This window comes from Malaclemys terrapin, chromosome 13, assembly GCF_027887155.1.
Source record: "Malaclemys terrapin pileata isolate rMalTer1 chromosome 13, rMalTer1.hap1, whole genome shotgun sequence".
Lineage (NCBI taxonomy): Eukaryota > Metazoa > Chordata > Testudines > Emydidae > Malaclemys > Malaclemys terrapin.
The window spans coordinates 39,946,134-39,964,306 of record NC_071517.1 but is presented as its reverse complement, the minus strand read 5'-3'; the positions used below and the strand labels follow the sequence as shown (position 1 = coordinate 39,964,306).

The window sequence follows — 18,173 nt, the reverse complement described above, 5'->3', positions numbered from 1 at the left end:
ATCACCAGTCTGCTTTTCTCAAGACTAATAGACCCACTGCTTTTAACCTTCCTCCACAGGTCGGGTTTGCTAATCCTTTTACCATTTTTGTTGCTCTCCTCAGGACTTGATCCAATTTGTCCTCATCTTTCCTAAAGTGTGATGCCCAGAACTGGACACAGGACTCCAGCTGAGGCCTCCCCAGGGCCGAGCAGAGCGGGATAAGGACCTCCCACAACTGACATACAACACTCATATTAATACACCCCAGAATACCAGCCTTTTCCCCAGCTCCATCAATAGGTGACAGCCAGACAGCATCTGAGTCCATTAAAGACCATTTCCCCTTCCCCCCATTATTGAAGACAAGGGACAGCGGGCGTTTGAGAAATTAAATTTTACTTTATTCTTTTCAAAGCAAGAAATAAAAGCTAAATCCCCCCCCCCCCCCCATCTCCATCCAATGCCCAGCTCCACACGGTGCATTTCATACCCAGCCCAGAACATTGCTGCTCCAGCCACACATGCACCGCAGGGAAGAGGAACAAGTGAAAGCTGGTAGAAAAGCGCTAACAATCCAGGAGAGGCATTTGCCCTCCCTCCTCCTCTCAGCAATGGGAAGACGCCGACCCCTCTCCACATCAATCCTATTGGGACTTCATTGGTAGCCCTTTAGAGTTCAAGGACGACTTCACCCAGCACTCGTAGGACATTTCCTCCCTCTCTGGGACATGTGAAGTGAATTCACAGTTCTCAGCCTCAGCTCTCTGACTCTCAAGAACAAACAGTGCCTGTAACAGTGCCTCCATGGGTCACAACTGAAAATACCAAATTCAGGATAAATTGCTGAGAAATGGGGCAGACACACTGCAAAACTGGTGATTATTCTCCCATGACATATATCAAACCAGCAACAAAAGTAAACTTCTGTTTCACCACATTGGCTAACAAGACATCCAAAAAGCCGTTTCCTTAGGCATTCCAGCCCTTATATCACCACCAAAAACTCTGAACTTAATGATTGGTTATTTACAACCAATTTCATGAAACAGCAGGTTCTTCTGATCCCAAAGGACCAGCCACACACCCAGGTCAATATATAACTCAGATCTTACCCAATAATCACACTGTTGCCAATCCTTTAGTATCTAAAATCTAAAGGCTTATTTATGAAAAAGAAAGAAAGGTGAGAGTTAAAATTTATTAAAGGAATCAAATACATACAATAATTGCAAAGTTCTTGGCTTAGGCTTGTAACAGTGATGGAATAAACGGCCAGCTTAAATCAAGTCTCTGGTGGCTTCTGAATTATTGGAAAGTCCTCAGTCCTTTGGTCAGAATGCTCCCATTAGTATAAGTCCATAGTCCAGAGGTTTGAGCAGGAAAAAGGCAAAACGGAGATGTTTCCAGTGCCTTTTATAGCTTCTCTCAAGTGAAGGGAACCCCATTGTTCTCACTGTGAAAAACCACAGTAATAAGAGGTATTTGGAGTCACATGGGCAAGTCACGTGTCCATGCCTGCTTTCACTTAGTCACTCACAGTAAAAGCCATTACCTATACTTCAGATGGAACATTCACAGGAAAGTCTGTGCAGCGTAGGTGGGCATCTGCCATTGTGAGTATTCTTTTGATGGGCCACTGAACTTGAATAGTTCCTCCAAGATGTACAGGTGAAAAACCTTGTGGGTGTTACCCAGGAGCAAACATTTTTGAAATACAGGTATACAGCCAGTAATCATAATCTCAAATACAAAAATGGTACATATGTACAAATAGCATAATCATATTCAGCAAATCATACCCTCTCCCTTGACACCTTACTCCGCACACTTTGTATAAGATTCACTGATTATATAACAATGGTAGCAACAATGATCTACATGGTCATATTTTAATCAGATAATGTCATAGTGCCCTTGCAAGGCCCTGTCCACCCACCCACTCTCTCCCCATCCTGATTGTATCTCAGATCTCTGCAGGGATCAGGCAGTAACTTCCTTCTCCATTTCAGTCTCTGATTCCCAGAGTGCATATCCAGCACTCGTCCGCAAATGTTTTTGTGGATAGATACTGATCATTTTCGTTGTTCAAAGGACAAGAAAATCTCATGACAAAAGCTAAGGCAATGTGAAAGGAAAATCAGAAAGGATCCTTCTGGCAAGTGATCATTTGTCTTTTGAAGTCCCCAATAAATCTGAGTTACATCCTGTCAAACTAATTTAATATCAAAATACGTGGCAGAACAGCCTTCAACCAAAAAGAAGAAAAAACCCACAAACCAGGGTGGGCTACAAACCATTTTCCCGTTCATGAAGTGAAATCCCAGAGAATCTTAAGACTCAAAATCTGGAGAAAAATTTTACCCATTTCCTTCTGAACAGGCTAAACCGGCTTTACTCAGCACTGTCGCATTATTTGGCTGTGTTATTGATAAAAGTTTTTGCATCGTCGTAATGGGAAAAAAAAGAGGAAAAAAGACAAACTTCACCAACAACTTCCTATCTACAAATTATCTGGATTTGGCTGGAAAAACTCCAGATGCCACTTTAGCAATAGGGATTGAAGCTCAAACTGTGCTTTGGGGTTCATTTGAATTCCCCCTTCAGGAACGTGACACTTTCATCTCAAGTGCGCAGGGGCCTGACTGAGGATCAAAGAAATCAAACCCTGATTCCTAAGCATGGTGGAAAAGGACACTGTGGTAAATGACACACATGAAGGTGGAGGGGTAGAATGGGAAAACGATAAACTCTCCATGGCTTGGGCAGAGGCTGCTCAAGAAAAGATGTGTGAGTTTGATGGGGACAGGAAGGAATCCCCCAGACTCAACCCATCCCTCTGCAATAACACAGAAGGTAAAACACCACATAATTTTACTATCCCTGCTCCAGCTCTTTTAGAATCTCTTGAATGCTGGTGTATAAGGGAGAAACAACACAAAATAATTCAATGCTTTTCAGCATAATCTGGAGCAATGTGAGGATGTCTGGGAATGAGACAATCTCACTCCATAGAGGGCACTTAGTGACTCGAACAATCACTTTGCTAATGAGAGATGGGAATAAACTGCTAAGGGTCAGTTTAGACTAGAAAAAGGAGTGGAGGAACAAAGGAGATGCCCTAGATAATCTCAACCAATTTTCCTCCCCTTGACAGACACTAAGAGGCTGATATGATCACTCCCCATTTATTCCTAGTAGACTCCTGAGTCCCAGGCCAGAGCTCTATCAACTAGGCAATGCTGCTTCCTTCTCAGAGGCTGATGCTGCTGTAGCAGAGGTGGGAAATCCAGGCTTAGAAGAAAAGGCCCTGTGGAAACCAGGCTCTGATAATGGTGCTGTCTGAATGCAGAGGAGGCAGGGAGAAGGGGCAGAGGGGGTGAGTGATGAGAAGCAGCACCTCGCTACCCCTTTGGCTCTCGCTCGCCTCTTATCCCATGATCCCCAAACACTTGATACCCCAGCACTAAGCTCCAACAGCCCCAGTTATTCAATCCCCAGTGTCCTCCCCAGAACCCATCACCCCACACCCTTAACATTTGATCCCCCAGAGACCAATTTCTTGGTGGATTCGGGGAGCGAAGGAGCTACCAGCCCCAGGGACACTCCCTCTGCAGGGGACAGTTCCAGATCAGTGGGGGAGCCCAGCCCAGGGGCTGGTGGAAGATGGGGGATGGGGACAGGAGTCTAGAGTGAAGGTGGGACCTGGCCCAAGTGTTCTTCTCCTCATCGCCATAGCAGGGGGATCCCGGCTGGGAGGGGAAGGGAGAGGGGGAACTTCCGCCCAGCAGAGGGAGTGTGGGGAGGTGTTTCTCTCTCCCCCTTTCCCCATCTATGGCCCATCAGCTCAGCAGCCAAGGCTGAAGCAGGGAGGAGGGGCTCATGGGGATTTTGCCACCTCTTCCTGGTGTTTGCTTAGACTAGGCAGAGCCAGAGGGTCACTGACCAGCTGATGTTCGGCTGATCCTGGATCCTCACCCCAGCCATGGGCAGCTGCATCCTTGGGAGCCAAATGCCCCTGATGTGTGTGGGAATGAGGAAACGGGTTTGTCACCAGGGCCAGCCCTAGTCAGGGCCCTGAGAGAATTTCCCTGCTGTGAGGAGGAGTCTGTAATGTCCAACAGGGCGTTTGCTCCACTTGGAGCATTTCCCACACTGAGAACATCTCAGCAGTCACTTCTCTGCGTTGATTTGCAGATGCCTGATACTCTGGGAACACCAAATGAAGCTTCCCCGGCATTCAAGGTCTCTCTGTTTTGCAGTTCACGGATGTGTGAGTTCGGATTGAATCTTTTCCTGCAGTCAAGCTATTCCTAGGGTCTCTCACACCTGGGTGGATTCTCTGATGTTTAATGAGGTGCAATCGCTGAATGAAACTTTTCTCACAGGCAAGGCATATATGAAGTTGTGACCATGATCTTGGGGGCTGGGGGCATACTGAGATTGCTCATTTAAGGCAAACTGCAAAGAATGGGGCAGTCAATCCTCAAAATTGGTGGACATTCCAACATTTTGATTCACCAAGCCAGCAACAAGACAGCTTTTACAATACCTTACTGGGCTACACAGGCCAAAGCACAGCTCCCTTGAAGCAACCTAACCTGGCGCTCCCTCCCAGACACCCCAGTTAAACATGATGGGGATTACTGAAAACATTGTTCATTTTATAAAAAGTTCTACCAATCCCAAAGGATCATAGAATCATAGAATATCAGGTTTGGAAGGGATCTCAGGAGGTCTTCTAGCCCAACACCCTGCTCAAAGCAGGACCAAATCCTAAATAAATTATCCCAACCAGGGCTTTGTCAAGCCTGACCTTAAAAACCTCTAAGGAAGGAGATTCCACCATCTCCCTAGGTAACCCATTCCAGTACTTCATCATCCTCCTAATGAAAAGTTTTTCCTAATATCCAACCTAAACCTCCCCCACTGCAACTTGAGACCATTACTCCTTGTTCTGTCATCAGGTACCACTGAGAACAGTCTGGATCCATCCTCTTTGGAACCCGCTTTCAGGTAGTTGAAAGCAGCTATCAAATCCCCTCTCCTATCCCACGCCATCCTCCAGATCATTAATGAAGATATTGAACAAAACCAGCCCCAGGACCGACGCCTGGGGCACTCCACTTGAAACCGGCTGCCAACTAGACATGGAGCCGTTGATCACTACCCGTTGAGCCCGACTATCTAGCCAGCTTTCTATCCACCTTACAGTCCATTCATCCAGCCCATACTTGTTTAACTTGCTGGCAAGAATACTGTGGGAGACTGTATCAAAAGGTTTGCTAAAGTCAAGGAATAACACATCCACAGCTTTCCCCTCATCCACAGAGCCAGTTATCTCCTCATAGAAGGCAATTAGGTTAATCAGGCATGACTTGCCCTTGGTGAATCCATGCTGACTGTTCCTGATCACTTTCCTCTCCTCTAAGAGGTTCAGAATTGATTCCTTGTGGACCTGTTCCATGATATTTCCAGGGACTGAGGTGAGGCTGACTGGCCTGTAGCTCCCCGGATCCTCCCTCCTTCCCTTTTTAAAAGATGGGAACTACATTAGCCTTTTTCCAGTCATCTGGGACCTCCCCCGATCACCATGAGTTTTCAAAGATAATGGCCAATGGCTCTGCAATCACATCCGTCAACTCCTTTAGTACCCTCGGATACAGCGCATCCGGCACCATGGACTCGTGCTTGTCCAGTTTTTCTAAATAGTCCCGAACCACTTCTTTCTCCACAGAGGGCTGGTCATCTTCTCCCCATACTGTGCTGCCCAGTGCAGCAGTCTGGGAGCTGTCCTTTTTTGTGAAGACAGAGGCAAAAAAAATGATTGAGTACATTAGCTTTTTCCACATCCTCTGTCACTAAGTTGCCTCCCTCATTTAGTAAGGGGCCCACACTTTCCTTGAGTTATTCTTAACATCTCTTGCTAGCTGCAACTCCAAGTGTGATTTGGCCTTCCTCATTTCACTCCTGCATGCCTGAGCAATATTTTTATACTCCTCCCTGGTCATTTGTCCAATCTTCCACTTCTTGTAAGCTTCTTTTTTACATTTAAGAGCAGCAAGGATTTCACTATTAAGCCAAGCTGCCTGCCATATTTACTATTCTTTCTACAGATCGGGATGGTTTTTTCCTGCAACCTCAATAAGGATTCTTTAAAACACAGCCAGCTCTCCTGGACTCCTTTCCCCCTCATGTTATTCTCCCAGGGGATCCTGCCCATCAGTTCCCTGAGGGAGTCAAAGTCTGCTTTTCTGAAGTCCAGGGTCTGTACTCTGCTGCTCTCCTTTCTTCCTTGTGTCAGGATCCTGAACTCAACCATGTCATGGTCACTGCCTCCCAGATTCCCATCCACTTTTGTTTCCCCTACTAATTCTTCCCGGTTTGTGAGCAGCAGTTCTAGAAGAGCTCTGCCCCTAGTTGGTTCCTCCAGCACTTGCACCAGGAAATTGTCCCCTACACTTTCCAAAAACTTCCTGGATTGTCTGTGCACCGCTGTATTGCTCTCCCAGCAGATATCAGGGTGATTAAAGTCTCCCATGAGAACCAGGGCCTGCGATCTAGTAAACATCTGCTAGTTGCTGGAAGAAAGCCTCGTCCACCTCATCCCCATGGTCTGGTGGTCTATAGCAGACTCCGACCACGAGATCACCCTTGTTGCTCACACTACTAAACTTAATACAGAGACTCTCAGGTTTTTCTCCAGTTTCATACCGGAGCTCTGAGCAGTCATATTCCTCTCTTACATAGAATGCAACTCCCCCACCTTTTCTGCCCTGTCTGTCCTTCCTGAACAGTTTATATCCATCCATGACAGTATTCCAGTCATGTGAGTTATCCCACCAAGTCTCTATTATTCCAATGACATCATAGTTCCTTGACTGTGCCAGGATTTCCAGTTCTCCCTCCTTGTTTCCCAGGCTTCTTGCATTTGTGTATAGGCACTTAAGAGAACTCACTGATTGTCCCGCTTTCTCAATCTGAGACAGGAGTCCTCCCCTCTTGCACTCTCCTGCTCGTGCTTCCTCCCCGTATCCTATTTCCCAATTTACCTCAGGGCTTTGGTCTCCTTCCCTCAGTGAATCTAGTTTAAAACCCTCCTCACTAGGTTAGCCAGCCTGCTTGCGAAGATGCTCTTCCCTCTCTTCGTTAGATGGAGCCCGTCTCTGCCTAGCACTCCTTCTTCTTAGAACACCATCCCACAGTCGAAGAACTCAAAGCCTTCTCTCCGACACCAGCTGCGTAGCCATTTGTTAACTTCCACAATTCAGTGGTCTCTATCCAGGCCTTTTCCCTGCACAGGGAGGATGGACGAGAACAGCAGTTGCGCCTCAAACTCCTTTATCCTTCTTCCCAGAGCCATGCAGTCTGTAGTCATCCGCTCAAGGTCATTCTTGGCAGGATCATTGCTACCCACGTGGAGAAGCAGGAAGGGGTAGCGATCCGAGGGCTTGATGAGTCTCGGCAGTCTCTCCCGTCACATCATGAATCCTAGCTCCTGGCAAGCAGCAGACCTCTCGGTTTTCTCGGTCGGGGTGGCAGATAGATGACTCAGTCCCCCTGAGAAGGGAGTCCCCGACCGCCACCACCCTCTTCCTTCTCTTGGGAGCGGTGGTTTTGTAACCCCCATCCCTAGGATAGTGCATCTCATGTCTTCCAATCAGTGGAGCCTCCTTCTGCTCCCTTCCCTCAGATGTATCATCCAGTCCACTCTCCGCATTAGTACCTGTGGAGAGAACATGAAAACAGTTGTTCACCTGTATCTCCACTGCTGGTACACGGACACTCCTCTTTCTTCTTCTGGAGGTCACATGCTGCCAAATTTCTTCACCGTCCCTCTGTCCCCTCTGGGCAGCCTGCTCCGAATCTTCAGAACGTTGTGCCCGTAGAAGCATATCCTGACGTCTGTCCAGGAAATCTTCGTTTTCTCGTACGCAACGCAGGGTCGATACTTGTTTCTCCAGACCTCGAACCTTCTCTTCCAATATGGAGACCAGCTTGCACTTTGTCACTTCTCTCCTGTGGAAGAAAGACAAACATGGCACAACTTGTGCAGGTTACAACAACTGAACGCTCACCTTCCATAACTGCTTCCTTCTAAGAGCTTCCTCAGCTCTTGCAGCAACTCACAGAAGCCCGCAAGATGCAAGCCTTAGTGGTCTCTCCCGAGGTGAACTCCCAGGCAAACTCCCCCTGCTAGCCTCCGCTGTTCACTGCTGACTGCCTTTTTATAACAGTCAGGCCCACATGGAACAAAGCACTCCCAATTCACACCGTTCAAACAAACAATCAAACACTCAAGCACATGGTCAAACTGACAAACCATCCCCTGCAACAGACACTCAGATACTCACTCACACAGCCCCTCAATGCAGCACTTAGCGAACCTCCTCTCTGACAGATCCCAGGCAAACACCCGCTGTTAGCCTCTGCTGTTTGCTGCATTACTCACCAAGTTAATGAATACTTCAGTTCTTACCCAAATACACGTTTACAGCCAATTCTTATTAACTAAACTAAGATTTATTAAAAGAAGAAAAGAGAGTGAGAGTATTGGTTAAAAGATTATACATACAGACATGAATAGAGTCCTTAGGTCAGTTTCACTGTAGAGATGGTGCTTTAGAATTGTAAAGAGTCCTTTTCAGAATCCTTTCATGAGGTTATAGTCCCATGTGAAAATGTTCGATATCAGGGCAGTCCAGATGGGACTGGAGATCTCCATCTTATGACTCAAACTTCCTCTGAATAAAGCTTAACAAGATCTGAGAGAAAAGGATCAGGTCCCAAGAGTTTTTAATACAGATTTTTGCAGCCTCTCATCAGCAGGCTGTCCTTGGGAGAACTATTGTTCACTAGGCTTTTGAAGTAACCTTCTATTTCCTAAACATCACCAGTAATTAACTACATGGATTAACATAAGGTAATTATCCATAAAGAAATTCATAGACAGTTTACCACAAACTCGAAAGAGACATGCAATGACATTATTACACCCAAGTTTCATCTAAATGTTATTATTCCCTTTTGATCTCTGAATTAACAGAATACAGCCCGAGACAGGAACTGTTTGGTTCCATTGGTAACTTCTAACAAGATAAAGGCAAACATAGACTACTACAAGTATCAGAGGGGTCACCGTGTTAATCTGGATCTGTAAAAAGTGACAAAGAGTCCTGTGGCACCTTAAACACTAAGAGAAGTATTGGAGCATGACTTCAACAGTTTCCACCCCACCATCAACCTCAGCCTGGACCAATCTACAAGGGAGATCCACTTCCTAGACACCACGGTACAAATAAGTGACAGTTACGTTAACACCATCACACCCCACCGACCGCTATGCCTACCTTCATGCCTCCAACTTTCATCCCGGACACACCACATGATCCAGCATCTACAGACAAGCGCTGAGCTATAACCGCATTTGCTCCAACCCATCAGACACAGACCAACACCTACAAGATCTTCACCAAGCATTCTCAAAACTATGATACCAGCACGAGGAAATAAAGAAACAAATCAACAGAGCCAGACGTGTACCCAGAAGCCTCCTGCTGCAAGACAAGCCCAAGAAAGAAACCAACAGAACTCCACTGGCCATCACCTACAATCCTCATCTAAAACCTCTCCAATGCATCATCATCTACAACTCATCCTGGACAAAGATCCATCAGTTTCACAGGCCTTAGGAGACAGGCCAGTCCTCGCCCACAAACAAACCACCAACCTTAAGCATATTCTCACCAGCAACCACACACCGCACCATGGTAACTCTAACTCAGGAACCAATCCATGCAACAAACCTCAATGCCAACTCTCCCCACATATTTATACCAGCGATACCATCATAGGACCTAATCACATCAGCCACAACATCACCGGTTCATTCACTTGTACGTTCACCAATGTAACATACACCGTCGTGTGCCAGCAATGCCCCCCTGCTATGTACATCGGCCAAACTGGAGAATCCCTACGTAAAAGAATAAATGGACACAAGTCAGATATTAGAAATGGCAATATACAAAAGCCTGTAGGAGAACATTTCAACCTCCCTGGACACACAATAGCAAATTTAAAGGGGATCCTGAATCAAAAAAACTTCAGGACCAGACTCCAAAGAGAAACTGCTGAACTTCAGTTCATTTGCAAATTTGACATAATGAGCTCAGGATTAAACAAAGACTGTGAATGACTAGGCAACTACAAAAGCAGTTTCTCCTCCCTTGGTTTTCACACCTCAACTGCTGGAAGATGGCCTCATCCTCCCTGATTGAACTAACCTCGTTATCTCTAGGCAGATTGTTGCCTGCATATTTATACCTGCCCCTAGAAATTTCCACCACATGCGTCTGACAAAGTGGGTATTCACCCACAAAAGCTTATGCTCCAATACGTCTGTTAGTCTATAAGGTGCCACAGGACTCTTTGTTGCTTTTTATAGACTACTACAGTTACCAACTTCTTCCAGGTCTTTAACAGAAGTTTCCATTTCAAAGCTCAAAATTATCTAACTTGGACACACTTTTTAAACATGTCTCTAAAGGTTGAACTGGGTCTATTATATGCAAGTTGCTTAACCCTTTCTCTCCCAGTGTCACAGAAGTTTAGCTCCTGTGTGGATTGCTTGATGTTTAGAAAGGGCTGATCTGTTCCTGAAACTTTTCCCACAGTCTAAGCACTTGTGGGATCTCTCTCCTGTGTGGATTGCCTGATGTCTAATAAGGTGTGACCTCTCTATGAAACTTTTCCCACAGTCCAAGCACTTGTGGCGTCTCTCTCCTGTGTGGATTGCCTGATGTTTAACAAGGTCTGACCTCCATATGAATTTTTTCCCACAGTTCAAACACTTGTGGCGTCTCTCTCCTGTGTGGACTGCTTGATGATTAATACGGGCTGATCTGGTTATGAAAGTTTTCCCACAGTCCAAGCACTTATGGGGTCTCTCTCCTGTATGGATTGCCTGATGTTTAACAAGGTCCGACTTCTGTATGAAACTTTTCCCACAGTCCAAGCACTTGTGGGGTCTCTCTCCTGTGTGGATTGCCTGATGTTTAACAAGGTCTGACCTCCGTATGAATTTTTTCCCACAGTCCAAGCACTTGTGGGGTCTCTCTCCTGTGTGGATTGCTTGATGTTTAACAAGGTCTGACCTCCATATGAATTTTTTCCCACAGTCCAAGCACTTGTGAGGTCTCTCTCCTGTGTGGCTTGCCTGATGTTTAACAAGGTCTGACCTCCATATGAATTTTTTCCCACAGTCCAAGCACTTGTGGGGTCTCTCTCCTGTGTGGATTGCCTGATGTTTAACAAGGTTTGACCTCTGTATGAAACTTTTCCCACAGTCCAAGCACTTGTGGGGTCTCTCTCCTGTGTGGATTGCCTGATGTTTAACAAGGTTTGACCTCTGTATGAAACTTTTCCCACAGTCCAAGCACTTATGGGGTCCCTCTCCTGTGTGGATTGCCTGATGTTTAACAAGGTGTGACCTCCGTATGAAATTTTTTCCACAGACTAAGCACTTGTGGGATCTCTCTCCTGTGTGGATTGCCTGATGTTTAACAAGGTTTGACCTCTTTATGAAACTTTTCCCACAGTCCAAACACTTATGGGGTCTCTCTCCTGTGTGGATTGCCTGATGTCTAGTAAGGTCTGACCTCTGTATGAAACTTTTCCCACAATCCAAGCACTTATTGCCTCTCTCTCCTGTGTGGATTGCCTGATGTCTAGTAAGGTCTGACCTATGTATGAAACTTTTCCCACAATCCAAGCACTTATGGGGTCTCTCTCCTGTGTGGATTGCCTGATGTTTAGAAAGGGCTGATCTGTTCCTGAAACTTTTCTCACAGTTCAAACACTTATGGGGTCTCTCTCCTGTGTGGATTGCTTGATGTTTAACAAGGTGTGACCTCTGTATGAAATTTTTTCCACAGTCCAAGCACTTATGTGGTCTCTCTCCTGTGTGGATTGCCTGATGTTTAGTAAGGTCTGACCTCTGTATGAAACTTTTTCCAAAATCCAAGCACTTATGTGGTCTCTCCCCTGTCTGGATTCTCTGATGTGTAATTAATTCTGACTTCCAATTCAAACAGTTTCCACACTCAAGGCATTGATAGGGTTTCTTTCCCATGTGGCTTTTCCCATGGTTATTAAGATCTGAGCAGTTATTGAAACTTTCCCCATGGGCCAAGTATTGAAGGGGTTTCCCTCCAGTATGGATTGTCTGATGTGTCACAAACTGTGATCTGAGAATGAATCCTTTTCCACATTCGAGGCACTGATAGGGTTTCTGTTCCTTAGGATTGGTCTGCTGGGCTGTGGGATCCTTGTCTCCTCCCCCACATATAATAGGTTCATCCACTTTCTTCCTTGTGTGTTTTTTCAGTCGCCTCTCTGACTTGTGCCAATTTCCCCAGGCTTCTCCCTCTTCCAAGCACTGGGATAAAATCCCTTCAGCTCTTCCCACAAAGGTCCCCTGTGGTTCCATTTGCCCAGGAACTTCCTCATGATGATTCCCATCCTTCTTCTCATCCACTGTCTCATCACCTGCTGGGAGAAAGAGACAATCCAGACAGGAGTCATTGTGCTGGGGAGAAAGGATAATAGCACCAAGGGAAAACCCAAAATGCTAACACTGTGAAGACTGAGCAACTGGATTTTGCCTCCAGATCCCACCCAAACACTCCCAGGGATGGAAAGTTGGGAAGGAAACTCCTGCAGCTAACAGGATGGTTGGAAAGCCGTGAATGGTATCTGTTGACTACAGCCCTGGTTGAGGTGAGGAAGAACTAAGTGCTCTTACTCACAGCATATTTTTGGGATTCTCAACTTTTTCCTTCATTCACCAGATGGTTTCTGTTTCAGTCCTCACCTGTGCGATTGCCTCTCAGGATCTCTCTTTCCTCACAGACCTGGAGATCCGGGACCCACAGTTCTTCCCCTCGTTCCAAGTGGGAGATCAGTTCAGGTTTTGGAATGGGAAATCCTGTGCAGGGGGTGAAAAGAGCCACAGTCAGGGCACATGGCGGATTGGAAGAGTGTCTGTCACAAAGGGCATTCTGTGAGTGGTACCTCTCCCCATGATCTGCTGGGGGAACATGGAATCCAACAGCAAGGGAACATGATCACTGAGCCCTCTTGGGAGAAGCAGACGTCTGGGGAGGTGGGGGGAATTGTTAGGCCCTCACAAGGAGTTCCCAGGATCTATGTGCTGTTGGGCCTTGCTGACGCGCACACAGCTCTGGAGTTAGACCATTTCCTATTTCTAAATCTGCAGATCCCACAGTCTTCCCCAGGGCTGGAGTTATTCCCAAGAAAGGAAATGAAGAGGGATTTTGTGCATCAGTAAGAAACAATACAGACAGGACAATGAATGACTTCTCCCCCCCCCCCCCCCCGAATGCTGGAGGGGTGGGCATGGTTTCGCACGTCCATTAGGCTTTGATACCCGTGTCCCAATGAAAGTCTCTCTCACGTGGCAGCTGCGAATTATGGAACCCATTCCCCTCCAATCTAACTGTCCAGGGAAGAACCTGACCAGAGTCAGAAATGAAGACCTCATGGCTTCTAATAACCAAGGGGACAGGAATCCCTTACCCAGCGAGGTCACCATCTCATAGTTCTCCTGCATGACGTCCCTGTAGAGGGCTCTCTGACTGGGGTCCAGCAGAGCTCCCTGACCCTGGGTGAAATACACAGCCACCTCCTCGAAGGTCACCGGCAACTGAAACAACAAGAGACCCCCACTCAGCCCCTGCTGCCCCAGCCACAATCCCACTAGTCACAGGAGAGGAAGAAAGAAAAAAACTTCTTGGAAGCTCTGGGAGGACCAGAGTAGCAGAATCCCACCCCCACCCTGCTCAGAGCACCAGGAGTCTTCATGAGGCAGGGAGAAGGTGAGACTTCCTTGTCCACCCCCAGCAGATGGAGGAGGGCAGGGTCTTCTCATTTACCAGTTACCACATACTTGCCAGCCACAGGCTGATATAGGAAGCAGAGCAGTGAGCCAGGGAGACGGACACTAATCCCAAAAGCTTCCCTTCATATTTCACAGCAGCCTCTGGCCAGTGGGTTCAGGCTCCAGCACCGGGAGTCTGGAAAATGTTCCCAGCACTGCCCAGGAGGGTTATGACCTCTTTGACAAATGGTGGTGTGCCCCCTTCTACTCAGAAAATCAGCAGGTTTATCACACCCTGTCTCCTCCCTGCCTCTCCCTCCTGCCGTCCAACAGCTCCCTGAAAATCCCCTACCTGAGCTGACTCCATCACAGCCATTTCCCTTCCCAGTCCCCTGGAACACGGGACGATCTCGAGGGAAATCTGGATGTGATTCCTCAGCCTGTCGGGGCCATTGGGAAGGTTTCAGAAGGGGCTTGAGTGCATGTGACAGCCCAATTCCCCGCAGGCTCTCTCCCTGCAGACAGATGCTCTGGACTCTGTCACGTTGGAAAGAAACCCAGTTAGTTCATTACCACCCAGGCCAGGACCCTCCCAGCAGAACTAAACCCCACGAGGCACTTTTAAACTCTTCCCATAAGAGAGTTTCTGAGCCCAATGCCGGAAAAAGAGCAGAACCAAAGAAGCCACCTTGGGGGATTTCCCCTGACATTGTCATGTCACCCCTCTAACTCTCCCCTTCCCCACCAAGTAGTGCGGTGTTCAGCCAAGTCAGGAACTGGCTTTTCCTCTCTCAGCTCCTCCCCTTGTTCCCAGGGGGATGCAGGGAATGGATCCGGGCAGGTCTGGGATCTGGGAACCTCCCTCCCCATTTGTTGTTCCTGGTTTCCCCTTCCAGTCTCTCCTCTCTCCCTTTTTATCATTTTCCCTTAGGAGAACCGGCAACTGCACCATTGTCCTGGACCTTTGCTGTCATGCCAGCAGATCGAGGAACGTGATCGTTCCCCTTTATTTGACATTGGTGAGGCCTCATCTGGAATATTGTGTCCAATTTTGGGCCCCACACTACAAGAAGGATGTGGAAAAATTGGGAAGAGTCCAGCGGAGGGCAACAAAAATGATTAGGGGTCTGGAGCACATGACTTATGAGGAGAGGCTGAGGGAACTGGGATTGTTTAGTCTCCAGAAGAGAAGAATGAGGGGAGATTTGATAGCTGCTTTCAACTACCTGAGGGGGGGTTCCAAAAAGGATGGATCTCGGCTGTTCTCAGTGGTGGCAGATGACAGAACAAGGAGTAATGGTCTCAAGTTGCAGTGGGGGAGGTCTAGGTTGGATATTAGGAAAAACTTTTTCACTAGGAGGGTGGTGAAGCACTGGAATGCGTTACCTAGGGAGGTGGTGGAGTCTCCTTCTTTGGAGGTTTTTAAGGCCCGGCTTGACAAAGCCCTGGCTGGGATGATTTAGTTGGGAATTAGTCCTGCTTTGAGCAGGGGGTTGGACTAGATGACCTCCTGAGGTCCCTTCCAACCCTGATATTCTATGATTAGGCAGCTCAGTCACAGCCACTGCTAACAGGGGTTTGAACCTGGCTGTGTCCATGGGGGCAGGAGCTCTGGGACTTGCAGACACATAGGGAGCCAAACTCACCATCCAGTCCCTGAAAGGGGCCCTTTCTGCTGAGTCACTTTCCTGCCCAGTCCCAGCCCTTTATCCCCAGGTCTCTCCATCACCTGCAGGCTGCGGCTCGGGGGCTGCTGTGGGCAGAACCCGGGGCTGCACCAGGGGCTGGTTCCAGCCACCACAGCAAGTCCCCACCTGGGCTGGGCACAGAGGGGATTTAATAAAGGTCTCTCCTCTGCTGGGTAAGAAGCAGCTTGTCGGTTTGGGCTCCCAGGTCAAAATACAGGAGGCAGCAGCTTCGGACCCAGGGAGCTCAACTCCAGAGCTCTAATATCCTGAGAAGAGAGAGACACACACCCGCTTCCTCCTCTCCCTTAGCAATAACCAGAGCCCTTTGGTGGCAACACCCGATTAACGAGCTGCCCTGGACTCTGACCCCAGCCCCAGGGACAGGCAGTGTTAGCTAACCAGGGCACAGTATCCAGCCTGTCTTACTCATCAAGGACCCCGCCCTGCCAGCCTCTGCTTGAACCAAGTCAGAAGAAAGACTTATAAGAAAGCAATGAAAAGATCATGGGAGACACACCTAAACCCCTCCAGACAAGGGTGACAGGATTAAGGCAACTCCCCTAGCCTCATTTGCATAGAAGATGAGACAGGGCGGCACCTCCACTAGCATACAGACTAGTGGCACCTTAAAGACTAACAGATTTATTTGGGCATAAGCTTTCGTGAGTAAAAACCTCACTTCTTCGGATGCATAGAGTGAAAGCTACAGATGCAGGCATTATATACTGACACATGGAGAGCAGGGAGTTACTTCACAGGTGGCGAACCAGTGTTGACAAGGCCAATTCAATCAGGGTGTATGTAGTCCACTCCCAATAATAGATGAGGAGGTGTCAATTCCAGGAGAGGAAAAGCTGCTTCTGTAGTGAGCCAGCCACTCCCAATCCCTATTCAAGCCCAGATTAATGGTGTTGAATTTGCAAATGAATTTTAGTTCTGCTGTTTCTCTTTGAAGTCTGTTTCTGAAGTTTTTTTGTTCAATGACAGTGACTTTTAAATCTGTGATAGAATGACCAGGGAGATTGAAGTGTTCACTTACTGGCTTGTGTATGTTACCATTCCTGATGTCCGATTTGTGTCCATTTATTCTTTTGCGGAGGGACTGTCCGGTTTGGCCAATGTACATGGCAGAGGGGCATTGCTGGCACATGATGGCATATATGACATTAGTGGATGTGCAGGTGAATGAGCCCCTGATGGTGTGGCTGATGTGGTTGGGTCCTCTGATGCTGTTGCCAGAGTAGATATGGGGACAGAGTAGGCAACGAGGGCTACATCCACCCTGATTGAATTGGCCTTGTCAACACTGGTTCGCCACCTGTGAAGAAGTGAGGTTTTTACTCACGAAAGCTTATGCCCAAATAAATCTGTTAGTCTTTAAGGTGCCACCAGACTCCTTGTTGTTTTTGTAGATACAGACTAACACGGCTACCCCCTGATACTTGACAACATGCAAGGCACTAAATTTAGCCGTATGGAGTGGAAATCCATCAACCTCAACAAAAAACTTGCACAGATACAGACAGACATCATCTTCCTCTCCAAATGCAAACAGATGGACATCATACCAAAAGGACTGAAGGTAAAAAATCCATTGCAATCAACATACTACACTGAGTATGGTGAGAGACTGTGCCACACACTCTCAAAGAAACTGAGGAACCACCTGATCAGCATCCTGTACAGCAGACAGGAGAAGATCAAGAATGAGCTCTCAGAACTGGAGACTCTCATACAATACCAGCCTTCTACACAAACTTCAACGTGGCTGGACTTTACAAAAATGAGACAAGCCATTTACAATGCACATTTCACTTCTCTACAGAGGAAAAAGGACTGTAAGCTATCTAAACTAATACCTGCCACTGGGGGCTATAACAATGGTACCCTCAACTCATCTAACAACATTGTCAATCTTTCCAACCACACACTTAGCCCAGCAGAAGAGTCTGTCCTATCTCGGGGACTCTCTTTCTGTCCCACCATCCCCACAACATGATACAGTTCTGCGGTGATTTGGAAGCCTACTTTCGTCGTCTCCGACTCAAGGAATATTTTCAACGCACCACTGAACAGTGCACTGACCCACAGGAACCTTCCTACCAACACTACAAGAAGAGGAACTCTGCGTGGACTCCTCCTGATGGTCGAAATGACAGACTGGACCTCTACATAGAGTGTTTCCGCAGACGTGCACAGGCTGAAATTGTGGACAAACAACATCACTTGTCCCATAACCTCAGCCGTACAGAACGCAATGCCATCCACAGCCTCAGAAACAACTCTGACATTATCATCAAAGGGGCTGACAAAGGAGGTGCTGTAGTCATAATGAACAGGTCAGATTACGAACAGGAGGCTGCCAGGCAACTCTCCAAGACCACATTCTACAGGCCACTATCCTCTGATCCTACTGAGGAATACCAAAAGAAACTACACCATCTGCTCAAGAAACTCCCAGCTACAGTACGGGAACAAATCTACATGGATACACCCCCAGAACCCCGACCAGGGGTATTCTATCTGCTACCCAAGATCCATAAACCCGGAAACCCTGGACGCCCCATCATCTCAGGCATTGGTACTCTGACAGCAGGATTATCTGG

At 47.4% G+C, this 18,173-nt stretch overlaps 2 protein-coding genes across 6 annotated transcripts in view; one reads left to right on the top strand and one right to left on the bottom strand.

Annotated features, from left to right (window-relative positions):
• Nucleotides 1-18,173, top strand: part of LOC128847462 (zinc finger protein 345-like) — a 430,467-nt gene that overhangs the window by 295,139 nt on the left and 117,155 nt on the right. The gene's annotated exons all lie outside the window — the stretch shown is intronic.
• LOC128847452 (zinc finger protein 420-like) overlaps nt 1,167-18,173 on the bottom strand; it is a 32,450-nt gene continuing 15,443 nt past the window's right edge. The window contains exons 2-7 of one of the 5 annotated variants that reach the window (XR_008446898.1): nt 14,232-14,416; nt 13,579-13,705; nt 12,854-12,967; nt 8,555-12,531; nt 7,737-7,998; nt 1,167-5,774 (exon numbers count right to left, since the gene is read on the bottom strand). Coding sequence is in view for 3 of the 5 variants with exons in the window: in XM_054046862.1 (XP_053902837.1) it covers nt 10,580-12,531; nt 12,854-12,967; nt 13,579-13,705; nt 14,232-14,255 (2,217 nt within the window). In the remaining 2 variants the exon portion in view is untranslated. Of the gene's footprint in view, nt 7,706-7,736; nt 7,999-8,480; nt 12,532-12,853; nt 12,968-13,578; nt 13,706-14,231; nt 14,417-18,173 lie in introns of those variants that run through there. The other 4 variants (XR_008446897.1, XM_054046862.1, XM_054046863.1 and 1 more) reach the window with 4 other exon arrangements.